We start from the raw sequence: 16153 nt of genomic DNA on the forward strand, positions 1-16153 counted from the left end.
CCCTCTGCGGTTTAAGCCTACGTTCAGTGCAGATATTATGCATTAACGCAGGCGCATGTCGCTAAGTGGAGGGAGGCCGCGAAGAAGCTCTACGATTGCTGGGCGGTCATGGAACTTACGATCTCCAACGAGATGAACGCGGTGAGTCGTTATTGGCGTAAAAAAACCTTCACTCGCCAGCCATTTTTTTTACGCAATAACATTAAAGACCTCGTTAGTAAAAAAATCCGGCGTCGGCTTCCTGAGTGAAAAATCATGGTCATGGCGCCGGCAGGTGGTAGCTGGCATCTGGCATGGCTGCACACTGATTCTTCGAGGGTTTGCGCTACTTGCCGAGACCAAATGATATCAGAGGCTATCAGAAAGCTGGGGGGAGCTGCCAACTCCGACTGCTCAATTGTGGTGGGAAGGTGGAATAAGAATCCAGTGCCTCGGGTGCCGAGTCAAGCCTGATATGTCGGGTGGTCGCCTACGACCAGTAAGTGAATAACGTTTCAGCTCAATGCTTTATGCTAATGAATGTATGTCATATAAAGGGCACAAATTAATGCTAAATTGGCGAGCAATGATTATTCTTAAAGTTATAGCGTTATCGTGTCATACACTTAAAGGCGGCACTTAAGTGTCCCTTATAAGGTGATTATTATGCTGCCATTCGTGAGTGAGTACGTTAGCTCAAGCGTCCACTCAAGCCGTCAGTTCAGTTGAAACAATTTTATGGTGGTAATTATACGCATGCACACATTTTTCTTTTTTTTTTTTTTTGGGGGGGGGGGGGGTAGTGTGGGGAGGGGAGGGAAGGGGACAACAGCCAGATAGCAATACCTGAATAGCAAAATTAAGCCCCTCTAAAGTCCGCTGCCTGCATTGCCAGCTAATTCTAATGTCCTGTAAGAAGACGCAGTCTCTTTTTTTTTCTTGCTTTTTATACGAAGCTCTAAGAGCTGAGGAAACAAGGCATTTTAACGCGCCAGAGATAAAGGCCTCCTTCTTCACAAAATAGGGCATCGGGTGCCCGTTGGCAGTGTAAGCGAGAAATCAAGGGGATGAACCTGGTAGGCGTTATCTGGCAGCTAATATGGCCGCCTACTGACTGGTTTCCACTATGGGCCACTTAGCGAGACCACATAACATGGCCGAGCTGGCAAACGCTGCCACATCGGGCTACGCCTAATTGAGACGGGATGGTGACATCGAAATCCAACCTTTCAGGGCCCTTGGATATCGAGTTAGACACGCTACCCTTTAACAACGGGGCTTTATATCGAGGTGGATGGTCTTTAACATAATGTGGTAGCTTACGACTATTTGCTGAGGAGTGTATGTCGGCTAATAGCGGCACATTTTAAATGATTATTAATGCGTAAGCATTGTATGGCTATGTAGGCGGGTTTCGCATGGCCCATGATCTTGTCGGCACTGTAAAAGAGGAAACAGTTGGTATATCTGAAAAAGAATGGCACCATTGTATAGAAAGTTATGGAAAGGTATGCAAGTGACAAAATGGTTGATGTGGGTTAATTGGTTGAATAATTACATCCAGTTAAGTCGATCAAATGTCGAAATTGCCGGAAAGGGTGATGTCGACGTGCAAAGGGGATCGCGTGGTACTCGACTTCCGGTGACGCAGCTGTAACTTCTGGTGGTGGGAAATTTGAAATGTTTGAACGTGAACGAGCGGGAAAGGGTGTGATTTGCGAGCACAAATGAGTGGGTATGGTTGTTGCTGTTAAGACTGAAGGAAGAAGAAAACGAAAATGCACGGGCCTGCTACTGGCTCTGTAGCACCTTCGCTGCCTCATGCGGACAGAAGAGTCTTACTTACGACGTATTTTACCATTAGCTCCTTCTTCTGTCAAGTCTCTGGCCTACGTAACGCTAGTTCGTCCAAAGCTTGAGCATGCATGCGCACTATGGGACCCTCATATTTTTTATTTGACTAAAACCCTCGAATCTGTCCAAAATCGCGCAGCTAGATTATCTTTTCCGATTACTCTTATCGTTCCAGTGTGACTACTATGAAATCTGAAGCTAACCTGCCTAACCTCGAGACACGACACAAAATCAACAGACTTAGCCTCTTTCACAAATTCTATCTTTTGTCACTTGCTGAGCTAGAACCAGCTCATCGCACCTCCGTTCGAACCAGTCACAAAAGCCGTTTATCCGCCTCGCGCACGTACCTCTGCACATCTGCATTCTTTCTTTGTCCAGACTGCAGTCGACTGGAATGGCCTGCCTGCCGATGCCGCACTCCACACCAGCACCGCGAATTAAAAAAAAAAAAAAAAAAGCTGTCGAAGATCTTTTTATTTAATATTTGTAATTAATTTTTGATTTTCTGTGTTGTCATGTATTCCCCTCATGTAATACCCCGTACTGGGGCATTTGAGGTGTACAATAAATAAATAAATAAATAAATAAATAAATAAATAAATAAATAAATAAATAAATAAATAAATAAATAAATAAATAAATAAATAAATAAATAAATAAATATATAAATATATAAATAAATAAATAAATAAATAAAACAGGGAAGAAAGAAAAAGAAGAGGGGGAGAAAGACGCGCGTCGCAACAGCCGTCGTCCAGCACTGACAAAAATATGATGGCAGGCTAGCTCCCGCCGCAAGCGGCAGTGACCTACCTGTCCCAGCCCCGTAGGGCCAGGGAGCAGCCACCCCACACACACCAAGTGTGTAAAGAGAGGTCATCAATCAACTGCGGTCCGAAAAATTCCAAGGGCAGTGCAGAATCTGCAGTGGAGAAATGTGAAAGCCTGACCTTTGCTACTGCACACGGTACATCACGGGCCCCTTGTCGAACACATTCAACGTTCCGCTAGGCGCATCAAAGTTACCGGCGTTCTATAATTGGTTTACAGGAAAGGAAAGGCGCTGTATCAGTCACTCGCTGAAACACCCCGCTGAATCCCGCTGAAGCATCACGCGGACAACACAGCAACGCTCTGGCTTACGCATTTCTCCAGTGCAGATTCTGCAGCGTTCTGGTAAATAGCTATCAAGCGAGTAGCAAATTGCATGCATTGGAACGAGGATCCACTAGAGGAGCCAGCCAACGAGAGCCATTAATGCTGCCGCGTTACACCCTTAAAGGCGCAACTTAAAGGGCAACTCCGGAGGTTTTTTGACATTCTAATATTCTAGTAAAAATTTTACTATAGGTCTCATCTCTGTCCTGACGCATTCTATAAAATTTGGGCGCCGTACGATAATCTGGTCACGCGCAACACGGCTTTAAAATATACTGTTTTCATGGCTTAAGTTGAGAGTATTTCTGCGGGCAACAGTAAGTCTCTGACCTCACAAACAGTACACCGATGTTACTGTCCACTTCCCGAGTGATTATGAAATTGTGAGCTTTATATTGAAGTACCTAAGACATTTTATGCAGTGCGTCATGATTTCCATACTTTATTTTTACCATCCAACGCACGTATGAGTGTTTTTCTAATACTGAGTGTGACGTCACCATTTCGTCACCTGGGACGTCGTTTCTGGCCGCGAAGGCAGTTTCGGTTTCGATTTGCTGTTTTTCTTCTTTTAAAATACTTCTAATCGGAATTTAGAAAAACTGCTTTTTGCGTTGGAGTCAGGACCTGTCGAGGAATGTAATTCAACTAAAAACACGAAATGATGAAAAAAACCACCGGAGTTGCCCTTTAAGTTTATTCGTTTCTTTCTATTTTTGCAGAACCATTACAGCTTTATCATGGGTAGAATCGGTTCACGACTAGAAGCCATACAGGAGCTGACCCATCACGTAAGTCTATCGAAATTCACCCAGACCTGCGTGAACGGAAGTTTCGGGTGGTTGTCCCTGTTGTTAGGCTTTTAGCAGACAGCACATACCCACACAGGGGGATCGGCCAAGAAATGGGGCGCAGAGGGATTTTTTTACATGTCTATTTACATTGCCAAAAAAAAAAAAAAGTGATTATTAGGGAAGAGAGAAGGGAACAAGAAGGGTAAATCGCAGAAACAAAAATGAGTAATCGTAACGCACACACAACATGAAAATCGAGATTTGCAGTCAAGTGATTAAAAAATAAACACAAAATGCTTATTAACAAGGCAGACGTTTCGAATACAGTAAAGAATGGCGGCAATAACAAATATGTGGCTGTACCCAAGTATGGTGGTTCCTTTCTCAAATGCTCAAGAAATTTTCTTTCTTTCACGCTCATTTTGTCCAGTTCTACGAGATTGTTGGAAGCTGCCTTCGAGTTGCCACCATCTACAAAAGATGTTTCGAAGTGTTCTGCTACGCGATAGTGGCAAATTTGGTGAGACCGGCTTTTTTTGTTCTTTTTTTCACAGCACGGAGAGGGCACCGCGATCCATATAGTCCTCAGGCTGTACCCTCGAGAGCAAAGAAAGGCTACAAGTTTAACAAAACGTTTAGACAAGCAGGATGGGGCTCAGCTTTCGGAGAAAGAATAGTGCAAAAATAAGGCACACATGGTGAGGCAGAGAAGATCACATATCCTTTCTATTTCTCGGTTTATCCGCGCGCGTGCAAGTGTGCGTGTGTGTGTGTGTGTGTGTGTGCGCGCGTGTGTGTGTGTGACACACACACACACGCGCGCACACACACACACACACACACACACGCACACACACACACACACACACACACACACACACACACACACACACACACACACACACACACACACACACACACACACACACACACACACACACACACACACACACACACACACACACACACACACACACACACACACACACACACACACACACACACACACACACACACACACACACACACACACACACACACTCTCTCTCTCTCTCTCTCTCTACTGCAGCGGAACTGTACTAGGGTACTATACGCTGTGCTGAGTATATTTGTTAAGAGTGCTTCGCCGATATGATAAAAATATTTATTCGTACTTTGAGCATAAACGTACTGAATATTCTCTCTCGCAGCCGCGACCCGGAGCGCGGCTTCAATGACGAACAATCTGGCAACTCTGATGCGTCCTCTCAGCATGTGCATATGTGTCTTTATTGTGTTACCTTAACTAGGTGAAAGTTTCTTGTAGTCTGACTGAGTAAGACGGAGCCCCACATAGGCAAAATTTCATCATAGTGTAGGTTTTGCCAAGTGATTGATTAGGAAATTGGGAAGGAGGGATGGGGCTGCACTTGAGCTCTATTTTTAAGAATGTCACGCGGCAACGTTAATCGCTCTCTTTTGCTGGATTCCGTAGCGGATGCTCTTCGCGTATATGCTCTTTTCTGTTCGGTTAAACAGTAATATTTTCGTTTTTGCCTTTATTATCCCACTCGTAATCATTAACATGCAGTCGTAAGATACTACATTACAAGTAAGGCTACCTGACATGAATATAAGGCACCACTTTAACCAAGCCGTATGAAGGCGCCTGCGTGACCTTGAGGCAGTGTGTCCAACTCGATATCCATGGGTTCCTGAAGGCTGGATACCGACCCCACCCTCAAACCTCAATGGCGAAGCCTGAGCTGGCAGCGCCTATCTATTTGGACTTGTCATGTGGTGTTGTTACGTCACATAACCCGACGACAGTCACCAAGCGGCCATGTCAATTGTTATCTATCACATGCCAGAGGCATTGCTAATTTTTGCTCGCAGCACTGACAACGCCTATGGGCAAGATTTTCTAGAGAATAGAGCCTTTAACTCTATCTGGTTGAAGTGCCTCCTACCTTATCCTTGAAAATTGCACCAAGAAGCTACATTACACTTCGCAATCCCTCAAATTATATCTGTTATTTTTAGAAACCTTTGGTTGGAGCGATTAATATCCCATTGCGACATCATGGGGGCCTCCGGAAATTTAGACCGCCGGCGCTTCTTTACCCTCTATAGTGGCATCGAACATCAAACGGGCTCCGCTTGCCCTTTGCCTCCATAGAAATGCGGCTCCCGCGGTGGGGATCGGACCAGCGTCCTTTGGATTTGCAGTCGAGCGCCTTTTAGCTTTATAATCACTGAGCCATCGCGGCGGGTTAAATATAAGTAACATTTAAAATCATCTTGTTACAATGGCACGATCGCGCTCAATTACATATATGTTTTCGCTCAGTCTCTCCCAAGAAAGGCCTTCTCTGAGATCTGCTTTAAAGAGAAATAAATGAATGTCATCCATCGCTGCAAGTAAAAGCAAGTTATCAGAATATATAGCGCATGAACTCGCATAATAATAGAACAATATTTTTTTTTTCCGAAAGCAGATCTTAAAATAAAACGTGGGGCAAATGAGGACGCTCAAGAGCGGAGCAAAATAGTCAAGAAAAGTTTAAAGCTCTTAAAATGGCCCAAAGCAACAAGCTAGCGGAAAAAAAAAAAACATTCATCCAGAAAGAATCCCGCTCGTAGCGCCCTAGCAGCGGCCAGTAATGCTGCCCAGAGCACGACTTATGTTCACTCTGGCCCACCGCACAGCATTGAGTATTAAGTGTGCACAATAAGCAACACTTTTATCCGGCAGATTGAACGCAAGGTCCCGTCGTAACCAGGCGTGGCTTCTATTGGTTCTTGGACTCCTCGAAGAACATTTTTATTGCCTGTTCGTCCCTTAAAAATTGATGGTCTAATCCGTGCTGCGCCTAGATTATTCAATTGCAGGAAGGCACTCGTGCTGACCCCTATTCTGTTGCCATAAACAATGACGATCGCGTTCTTGGCAATAGCTTTCGCGGTGATCGGCAGGATGCAGTACTGGCGGAAAGTTAAGCCGATGATAACGCCTTCGTGTGAGGTCGTAGCGACTTAGCAACGCAGTTGGTAATTGATGAGTGAGATATTCAAAACGAAAATGGTCATTCAAGCACGGTCGCCGGATTACCTCGGTACAGAATTTTGACCAGCCACTGCACACGCGATCATTGGTTCCGAGATACCGGACTTTCGGCCACAATGACGATAGTGTTGGTTACTCCCTTTTGTAGTCTAGACATGCATGCTACACATGATGCTTCATAGCATCGCATGACTGTTTCAGCGTTCAGAAAAGGGTGACTGCTAGCATTCACTCTCAACATCAGCATACTACGCATATAGAGACAGGGGTCCGTTTATTATGGAAAGAAAAACATTCTACTTTCTGAGAGCCTAAGTAAGGGGTGCATTCATTACGAGAAAGCGTCCATTATGCGAGTAAATATGGCAGGTTCTCGTTATGATTTCCAACTTATTATGCCTGCTTAGCCGCTTCATTGACTCTAATATCATCTTCATTAATAAAAATGTATGTGCACCTGTCGCATTGGCAATGCCCAATTCGGTGATGTGTTTTCTCGAGTTTTAACTTCGTATTACTTTTGCATCGCAGAACGGTGTGTGGTGCGCACTCTTGTTGGTCTGTTTCTTCTTCTCGGCCTCCATCTCGGTTATCCTCAAGCTGTCCAGATACCTGATGCGAATGGACGACTACATGTACGAAGGGATGGAGGTCGAAGAGTCCATGTGAGTGCATCCCGCTCCTCCTCACACCTGCGCGGGGTTTTGCCGGGGTGTGAGGATTTGAAGCTACAATTTTCTTTTTTTTTTTTTAAAGACACTAAAGAGAAAAATGAAGTGGGCTTGCATCGATAGAATGTCAGTTCCTGGTTACAGAAAAGCCACTCTTACTGAAAACAGAGCTGGTATAGGGTAGTAAAGAGGAAGAACAGGAATACAGGTATCGCCACCACAGTCGAAACGGCCGAGGCTTGAACTACAAATCACGTGACGTGCAAGGGATCCCGGAGGCTGGCAAATGCGAATTACGTTGACCGTTTGAATACGGTAGTCGGGTTTGTCTCGAATATGATAACATGCTTTTATCGCACGTAAACGACGGCGAAAAGACGAAATGACAGCGTAAATGTTGCAAGGCAAATATCAAAATATACTCATTTCGTACGCTTGTCGGTAGATGCCGCTAATCTCTCAGCTAACACGGCGCTACAGGCGTCCACTTCAGTTTCGGTTATGTTGCGGCTCAGGCACTTCGTGCATGCTCGGATAGTTTGGTTTAGGCCTTCAGCGCCTGAAATACGAGCTCGGAGCAGCAGATGCGCATGCCCTAATTGCGTATCGAATGAAGATCATGACTCGGCACGCACCTGCGAAGTATTCTCCGCTCTTTGCGCGCCAGCAATCACAGAGTCTCCCCTTGCGTCATAGTGTGCGTCATCCTATCCTACTACGTAGTAGGAGAAAACAGTTTGAATTCTACCGGCGGGAACAAAAAAAAAAAAAAAAAAAAACCTCAACTTCTTATCGCAAGATCTCAGCAATAATTCGATTTTTTGCTGCCGCATATGCGGCGACTGTGTTGCCAAATGCCGTTTATTAGATTTTGATAGCATATTTGAGTGTCTTTAGTGTCCCTTTAAGCATTCGTGTCGTCGTCCTCCTCTCTTTGTCCGTGTGTTTTGGCCCAATGTCATTCAAATTATCGTTGAGTTGCGTATGTTTCGCTACCTTGTGTGTGCTTCAAAAAGTAGCTAGTTGCATTTTTGAAACCTTTAGCGGATGTAATCTATCAACAAAGTAGTGTTGTACTTCCGCGAGACGTTGTCCAATACTTGCAAGCTTCCTAGTCTAGTTTAACTCGAAGAAGACTCGACAGCAAGACGTAAGGAAAGAGGTACCTAAACACCAGCTTCTTTTTTTTTTTTTTTCTTGTTCGTCTTTAGTCGTCGATAACTGAGAGACTTCTCTGAAAGAGAAAGTAAATTTTTTGCTTTTATTTGACAAGTTCCACATAAGACATAGCGAGAAATGGAGATTGTAAAATTTTTCCCGACTTGCAGCCCTTTTTCTGGCGCTTGCAACAAACACTCATACAAAAAAAAAAAAATGACGCAACCCCTCCTGTGCTTCCAGTTTACATTCCTCTATGAAACTTTGTGTAAGTTGTACGCTTGTGGCTACTCGCAGAAGCCAGGCCCGACGATTATCATCACGAAAAGACTTCAACAGAAAAAACAAATGTAACGAGCAGAAAGGAAAAAAAAATGTTTCAGATTTTTGCTCATCTTCCAGGACCTAAGCGAAAACAAAAGCTCCCTGTGCCCCCTTCTATACATGCTCAGGAGCGTACTTTATTATTACCCCATAGGAAACGCTAAGTCGATATTCAGCCATTTTCTGCATATGGACACCCGAAAGTGCTACCCATATAGGCAGAAGAGTCTAGTACCGATGGCTTTCTACGATTTTATTCTTCTACCCAATAGCCATAACTGATTGACAGCCAACTAATCACTGAGCCTTGAGGCAGAGTGCCACGGAGTTTGGAGATGTTTGCTCTACTTGGTCACATGACATATCTTAATTGGCGCGCAGTGTCAGTCGTTCCACATCAGTTGACTCGTCAACTCCGCACAAATCTTTGCCCATAAGCCAAATTAAGACTCTGAAGCTTAAATTTAATCGGATTCCTGGACATCTAGAAGATTTTTACTTAATGCACGCTCTGCAGCACCTCTGAACATATAAAAAAGAAAATTGGCACCAGAACCCACCCCTCGTAGTGAACGGTCATCAAGAGAAAATGGGAGTTTATATGTTCTGTCTTGTTACTCATCACAGTGCCAGCCCAGCGGATGACAAGACTTCGGGTTTGAGTGTCAGCTATGCGCCCAGGTAATGTCCAGAAATACGACTCTTTCTCCCTTTCTCGTCGAGTTTGACAACCATACTGACTGGCTTATTTTTACTGCTTACTCCGCAGTGCCGGTGTCAATCTGCCCCCTGGCCAGTACAAATGGCGGTACGTGACTTTGAACGAATCCTTTCTCTCCCTCATTCTCTCTCTTACGTGCCACATCATTTTTTTAGCAAAATCATGGGACGACTTTTTTTTCTCATTAAATATTAAAGCATTTGTCATTATAAAATGTCTAGAAGTTCTGTAGAGCCAAAAATGCGCTTTTATTATAGAATCTGCATTACTTCGCACGAAGCTACTTTTAAACAAGGTGCCAATTTTAGTATTCTAACTCCATTGGAGTGATTGTGCCTTTATTATTATATCACTTAGGCCTGCTGCATGTTTTTGTTTTTTTTTTTTGGAATTGGAAGTTATTAGTCATAATTGCCCATTCGTTCGGTAACTTGCGAATGTGATGTTTAATTGCTTTTATTTACCCCACAGGCGACCTAAGTTTGACTTGTAAGCACGAGCAACACACACTCTATTGTATTATAGCAACTGCGAAGCCTTTGTCATAGTAGTAACAACGGTACATAGTTTTGCTCTTTTTTCACCCTTTCTTTAAGTGAGGGGCGGTTTCAGTAAGTATACCTCACAAGGAAGTCACGCATTGTTTTCTTCAGCTATAACCTATGAGATAACTGTTGACCTTTCTCCGCCTCAGGAAATTTGAAAGTAATCCTTACCAGAAGCCGTAAGTATTTACAGCATTACATCAGTGAAAAGCTTCCTCCACACTAATATTCGAAACCGTTTCTTTTTTACTGTACGGATTTTATGCGAATTAAAAAAAAATCTTTCATCCCCCATGCAAAAATATATATATATATATATATATGCCACGCAAATGATGGGAGTGCGAATATCAAAAAATACTTAGTAGGAAGTTTTAGTGTTATGAGCGTTTGCGAGACAGTATATTTAGACGAATAGCAGGCCAGGAATTCGCCTGCGCGTATACATATATAGCGGAAGCCCGCAATTTTCACTGCAGCCTCACCGCTGAGTCTCGTTAGTTGGGGCACCCGACTAGTGTGCCTGTTAGCACAGGTTCAGAAGAACACCACATGGTTGAAATTATTCTCAGCCCTTCCTCATGGTGTTTCCAGGAGCCTGAGTTCCTTTGACTTGATACTTACTAAATCAAACCATCAAACAGCGAAACGCTTACAATTACAACATGGACTTTCAGCTTGCTTACACGTGTGAACTTAAACAGATGTCACGCTTTCAGTATCTCATTGCATGCGGAACGAATGTTTGAGCGTTGTGGTACAAGTTTAGAAAATAAATGTTTCAGGCTAGACGGTCTGGATTTTATAGCCGAGCTTCAAGGCATTTACGAAACCTTAAAACATCAGCATTGAGGCGCGAGTTTAATCCTGAGCTTTCTTGAGAACTTTTATTGCAATTGGGGCCGATAGCTTTTCATGAAGTTCACCCAATGGTCACGAACGCGGAAGCAGAAAAATAGCCTACTGGTGAATTCAAGTAACGGGTGAAAAGTATTAGGCATTTTGTTCATGCATGCACAATGCAGTGCTATACACCGCACCAAGGGATACATGAGCCCTCCCTCAACAGACTTCCCCTCTGTGCAGACACGTACCCTGCACACGCCGGCGAAACGTTCGTTTTCATGCTGTGGCTTGCTAGTGACCCAACTCAAATTTTCTAAACTTTCTTCATGCGTGCTATACGTAATTGCATGTGCGCAGCAGCCACGCGCGTTGTGTCAAAAATGTGACCGTGTCCACACGCTGAATACACTACACTATCTGCGTTTAGGTATTAGGCGCATTCGTCACTGGCTAGTCGATATAATTGAGCTGTCATCGAAAGAACTAAAGTCAGACAGAGCTTGAGAGTTGGTCGACGAAGAGCCTGGCTTTAATGGGCACTAAGGAGAAAGTGAGATTGGATAATATGTGCTAATGACAACAAAGTCAGCTCTCTCTGAAATCGGAGCATTTTCAAGTTATGAAAAGATAAAGAATTATATACGGGTGTCGCCGCCCTTGGTCATTTTCACCAGCTGCGGCGCGCCACGAGGATTTTTTTTCTTCTCGCATCCCTGAGGCTATGCAAAATTTCAATTCAGTTGCAAACAATGATCACGGGATCGTTTGGGTCTTGATGTCAGGCTTCTAAATCAAGTGGTAGGAAAGCTTCTGAACACAACTTTCTCTGCTTAAAAGCACAGCTTTTGATGCCAGAAATAAACACAATGTCATTGCTAGAACGAGCCTCATAATCGATTTCTGCAAAGAATAAAAGGTAGATGCAGCAGCCCTAATTGTCTTTCCGAGCACGAGAACTTTGTGGAACCGAACTAACAAGCTTCAGACACCATCAACTACTTTAGCAAGGCTCGTGATATACGAAGAAAAAATAACCTTTGGTCTTTAAGCGAAAACTATAAGCCTTCGTTTGTCTAGTCATTGCGACAACCAATGAGGTTACGTTTTCAACCCCACAGAGACCTCGAGGAATTGATTGGGTAAGTAAACGGCACCTTGAATGCAAGCATTCGCGAACCACTTCCGTGCGCGTGCTACGAATTAAAAAAAAAAAATAATTGTAATTTAATTTTACTGAAATAAATATTGTGCTTGATGAGGCACTTGAAATGAACATTTGTTTTCTTCCTCGCTAATAATTTTGTTTCCGTCACAGACGAGGGACGAGCTTCTCTTCTTAAATTCACGCTAAAATTTTTCCTTCCAGAGCCGAGATGGATGAATCCGAGATAGATTTCGTGCGTTGGCAACATGACCGTCTGCGAGACTTTGTACCGGAGGCGCTGTAAGTCAGTTGACGCTTTTTCTTTCTCCCTCGCTTTTAAAACTATCGTTTCGTTGCTTAACAGAATCCCTTCGTTACAGCTTGTTTATTCATGTTCGCTACACATTCCCTGCATGTTCACTAATTCCATAGCTGAAAGCAACAAAACTTCACAAACATTTGCCTGTGACTAACTTAAGTCTGCTCTTCCGCGGCTGTTTATTTCTTTTAACTATTTTTGAACTTCAAATTTGACATTTTTTAACTACCTAATTTTATCATCTACGCCTCCTTTCCTTTCCCACATTATTGATTAAGACGGCCTGATAAATAAAATTATAAGATCGGTGTCCTGACTGTATCACTACTATATTCTGGTGATTCAGGGTAGAACGAGGGGAAGAAGATGGCTGCACCGTATGAAAGAGGACCGAACAAGGGTTGAGGGAGAGATACGATGATAAGTCCCCTTGTCGAAACATTGTGTGAAAAACTTTATTGAGTAGAGATTAGGGAGGGGGATGTGTAGGGGGGGTCCCTAGTCCGGGACTCCAGCGGCTGCCGCTGCTATCCGCGCGCGTGTCACGAGGGCCCGTTAGGCCTCTAATCCAGAGCTGATTAGGGCATCCTCCCACCCCTCAATTGTCGGCACTGCATTTGGGTCACCTGGAGGATTGTCCACACCATGTGGTGCAGGCCTGCCTTCTCCGCGCAGTAGTTACGTTTGGGGCCGCAGAACCCGGGGTGCATTGTGTTTAAACGGGCTGATGGGTTATATGTACCTGTCTGTAGGCGTTGTCTTTGCATACGAACTGAAGCTCCCCCTCAACCCTTGTTCGGTTCTCTTTCATACTGGAGTCTGATACAACTTAATAAAAAAAAATTACAAAAGTTCAACGCTGCTGAACCAAATATTGAGCGAAAGCATTAGCTGCGGGCGACTGAGCGTTCTTCTTCTTCTCTTTTTCTTCTTCCTAAGCCCACATATTAAGCCTCGCTTTAACTAACCCATATGAACGTGCCTTAGTGGCCTATAGGGGTAACGTGAATGGCTGATTCTGACATAACCGTCCCATGTGAACCGAGAGACCCAAGTTGGCAGCTCCTGCCAGCCAGTGTGTCACGTGAGATGCGACGTCACAGCGTTACGTGGGTAAGACGTAACTGCGGCCGGGTCACGCGAAGGCTTGAAAGTGCGAGTAGCCTTGCTTTCGCGATAAAAAATGGCTTTTGCCTCTCAAAGGTCCCACCTGCCGCAATGGCGCCGACCGATTCTCATGAATAGTCCCCTTGTACCTGTTAGCGTGTCAACGCAGAATGTGGTAGATGAGAGGAGGTTCACCTTGCGTTAACCGATTTAATCGCGGCGTCCCGATGATCGGCAGACGCCATTATCTGAAGGCCCTCCTCTGAGGGGCATCTAGCGCTTTTTTTAGTTTTTGGCGCTGGCCAGTTGCTGCCCGGTGATTCATGTCGAAGCATGCTCATAGGAGCGGGGAGATCTCGTAAGTTCCGCTCTGCATGTGAGGCAGGAGATCCCGAAACTTCCGCTCTATATATGAGGCAGCTTGTGACACAATGCCTCTCGGACCTTGTGGTAGTGACCTCTAGAATATCTAAGTCCTCCACTTGCTCTTCTCTTACTTCGCTTACCCCCTTGCTGACTCACAAGCTCTTGCAAAAGGGTTCGGCTTGTGACACAAGCGACACTGGAAGGCTGGACATTATTTAGGCTTGTACCAGCGGTTGCACTTACGGCAGCGGAAAGATTCTTTAGCTTCTTTCCCGCTCTTTTGAGGGCGCCGGAGGCTGCGAAATCGCATCGACACTGCCTATATTTCATTCTATATTTCGTTCCGCTGTGCTGCCGTCTCTGCTTCTATGCACATTTCTTCTGCTTTTTGCAAAGCCAATTGGTTATCCCGAAGGATTTTCTCACGCAGTCGATGATTAAGCGTACCAAATACTATCTGGTCCATTATCATTCAGCTTTGCATAGCGCCAAAGTTACACTATGCTGCTTGTTCATTTTTTTTTTTTTTCAGGTCGCGAACACATTTTTCGAATGATTCTCCCCCGGCTTGCTTCCCTGAACGGAATAAGTGTTTCTCAAGTACTTCATTGCTAACTTCGGAGCAATAGGCATCAAACTTTCCGATCACGATGCTGTAGTCCGTCGATATTGTCTTCATTCAACTCGAACTGAGTTGTTGAAGACGCCCAAAGCGTCGTCGCCCGCGAGGCTCAACAGGAGTGCTTCCTTGTCGGCTTGTGCTTTAGGCTGATCCGTATAGGTGCCGTCGCCTGCAAAAATAACTCAGATTTCTTCCGCTTCCAATTTTCTGTAACAATACCAGTCAGCCGCAAAGATTCTGGTGTCTTCAGCAGAGGCATAGTGCACCGGACGCAGGAGCGATTTCCCCAGGCCTCAAACGGCCACTTCTGACACAACGTGACCGCTTGAAGGGACGACGCTTGTAGCTTACAAAGGCACGACAGCTTAGAAAGGCATGCACGAACGCGCGCGCTGTCCACACTGCGTATGACTGAAGCGCATCGGCGCCGATACAATCACTACACATGTTCGATACAATTACTGCAACGACCTTTGCATCTACCCGGGTGTATGCGCTTTCTCACTAAAATACAGCATTCTGAAAGCTGTTGAAGTGACGGCAATTAAGCTGGCAATTAAGAATTATCTGTGGCCAGGCGGTGCGGTGATGCTTTCGGCAGAAAACGATGTGATAAGGGCTTTACAGATCGGTTTTCTGGGGACACGTTTTTTCTTATCCGTTTCCCGATTGGATGACGTCAGCAGTTACTGGCGGTCGAATTTGCACCTGCCAGCTATTGCACAAATGTGGTCGCACAGCATGTAGCGTATGCACATGACAGTACCTGCGATACATGAGCTGTCGTTTCATGTGCACAGGATGACATGGAAAAGAATCTAGCGTTCGTGGATTGTGCTGAATACTTTATGCTGCTGGGTTGCCTCTGAATGTTATTTTAACCTTCACTATTTGCGCTATCTGATTTTCGGGAAGCTGCGTTGTTTTCCTGGTGGTCATCAGCGTGACCTGCGCGCATGTAGGGGTAGTTCTTATTGCTCCAATATGTGGTGATTTTACCTAGACATGCATTGGGGCGATCTGCACATATTTTTATTGCATGTACTTTCAGCAGACGTAGCAAGTTAACAAAAAATTTTAACTTGTAATACCCCACTCCTGGGACCTTCGAGGTGTATTCTAAATGAATAAATAAATAGATTTATAAACACAATCATACTACTCTACAGGAAACAAGATAATATTTCATTCCCACGCGAATTCGGAAGTTCTATGTACCCTCCTCTTCCCAACATATTATAGACGTGCCGGACTGCATGCGATAGTGCTAACTACTAGTCGCAGCTGCCCCACTGATGGTGCGAGCCAATTCCTCAAGCTAATCTTTAGTATGGAGGAGCAATAAACTAATGATAAATTACAAATTAAGGATACCTCGCTGATATGCAGCTCCATACATAAGCACTTCTCAAACTCGAACCAGTCGGTGCCTTCTATGTGCGACACAAAACGGCCATTCTTTATAATGTGTGCATTTATAGACAAAAATAAACAGT

General features: G+C 44.5%; 2 protein-coding genes across 2 annotated transcripts in view; one reads left to right on the top strand and one right to left on the bottom strand.

Annotated features, from left to right (window-relative positions):
* Positions 1 to 16153, bottom strand: part of LOC146191384 (cholinesterase-like) — an 86027-nt gene that overhangs the window by 62623 nt on the left and 7251 nt on the right. The gene's annotated exons all lie outside the window — the stretch shown is intronic.
* The window catches only part of LOC146191386 (uncharacterized), a 36560-nt gene that overhangs the window by 19524 nt on the left and 883 nt on the right, over positions 1 to 16153 (top strand). Inside the window, exons 11-17 of the mRNA XM_084599928.1 lie at positions 52 to 141; positions 3717 to 3785; positions 4219 to 4308; positions 7366 to 7499; positions 9615 to 9668; positions 9757 to 9795; positions 12466 to 12543. Coding sequence (XP_084456054.1) covers positions 52 to 141; positions 3717 to 3785; positions 4219 to 4308; positions 7366 to 7499; positions 9615 to 9668; positions 9757 to 9795; positions 12466 to 12543 — 554 coding nt within the window. The remainder of the gene's footprint in view (positions 1 to 51; positions 142 to 3716; positions 3786 to 4218; positions 4309 to 7365; positions 7500 to 9614; positions 9669 to 9756; positions 9796 to 12465; positions 12544 to 16153) is intronic.

The sequence above is a fragment of the Amblyomma maculatum genome, chromosome 4, assembly GCF_055883805.1.
Source record: "Amblyomma maculatum isolate TAMU_Amacu chromosome 4, ASM5588380v1, whole genome shotgun sequence".
Classification (NCBI taxonomy): Eukaryota; Metazoa; Arthropoda; class Arachnida; order Ixodida; family Ixodidae; genus Amblyomma; species Amblyomma maculatum.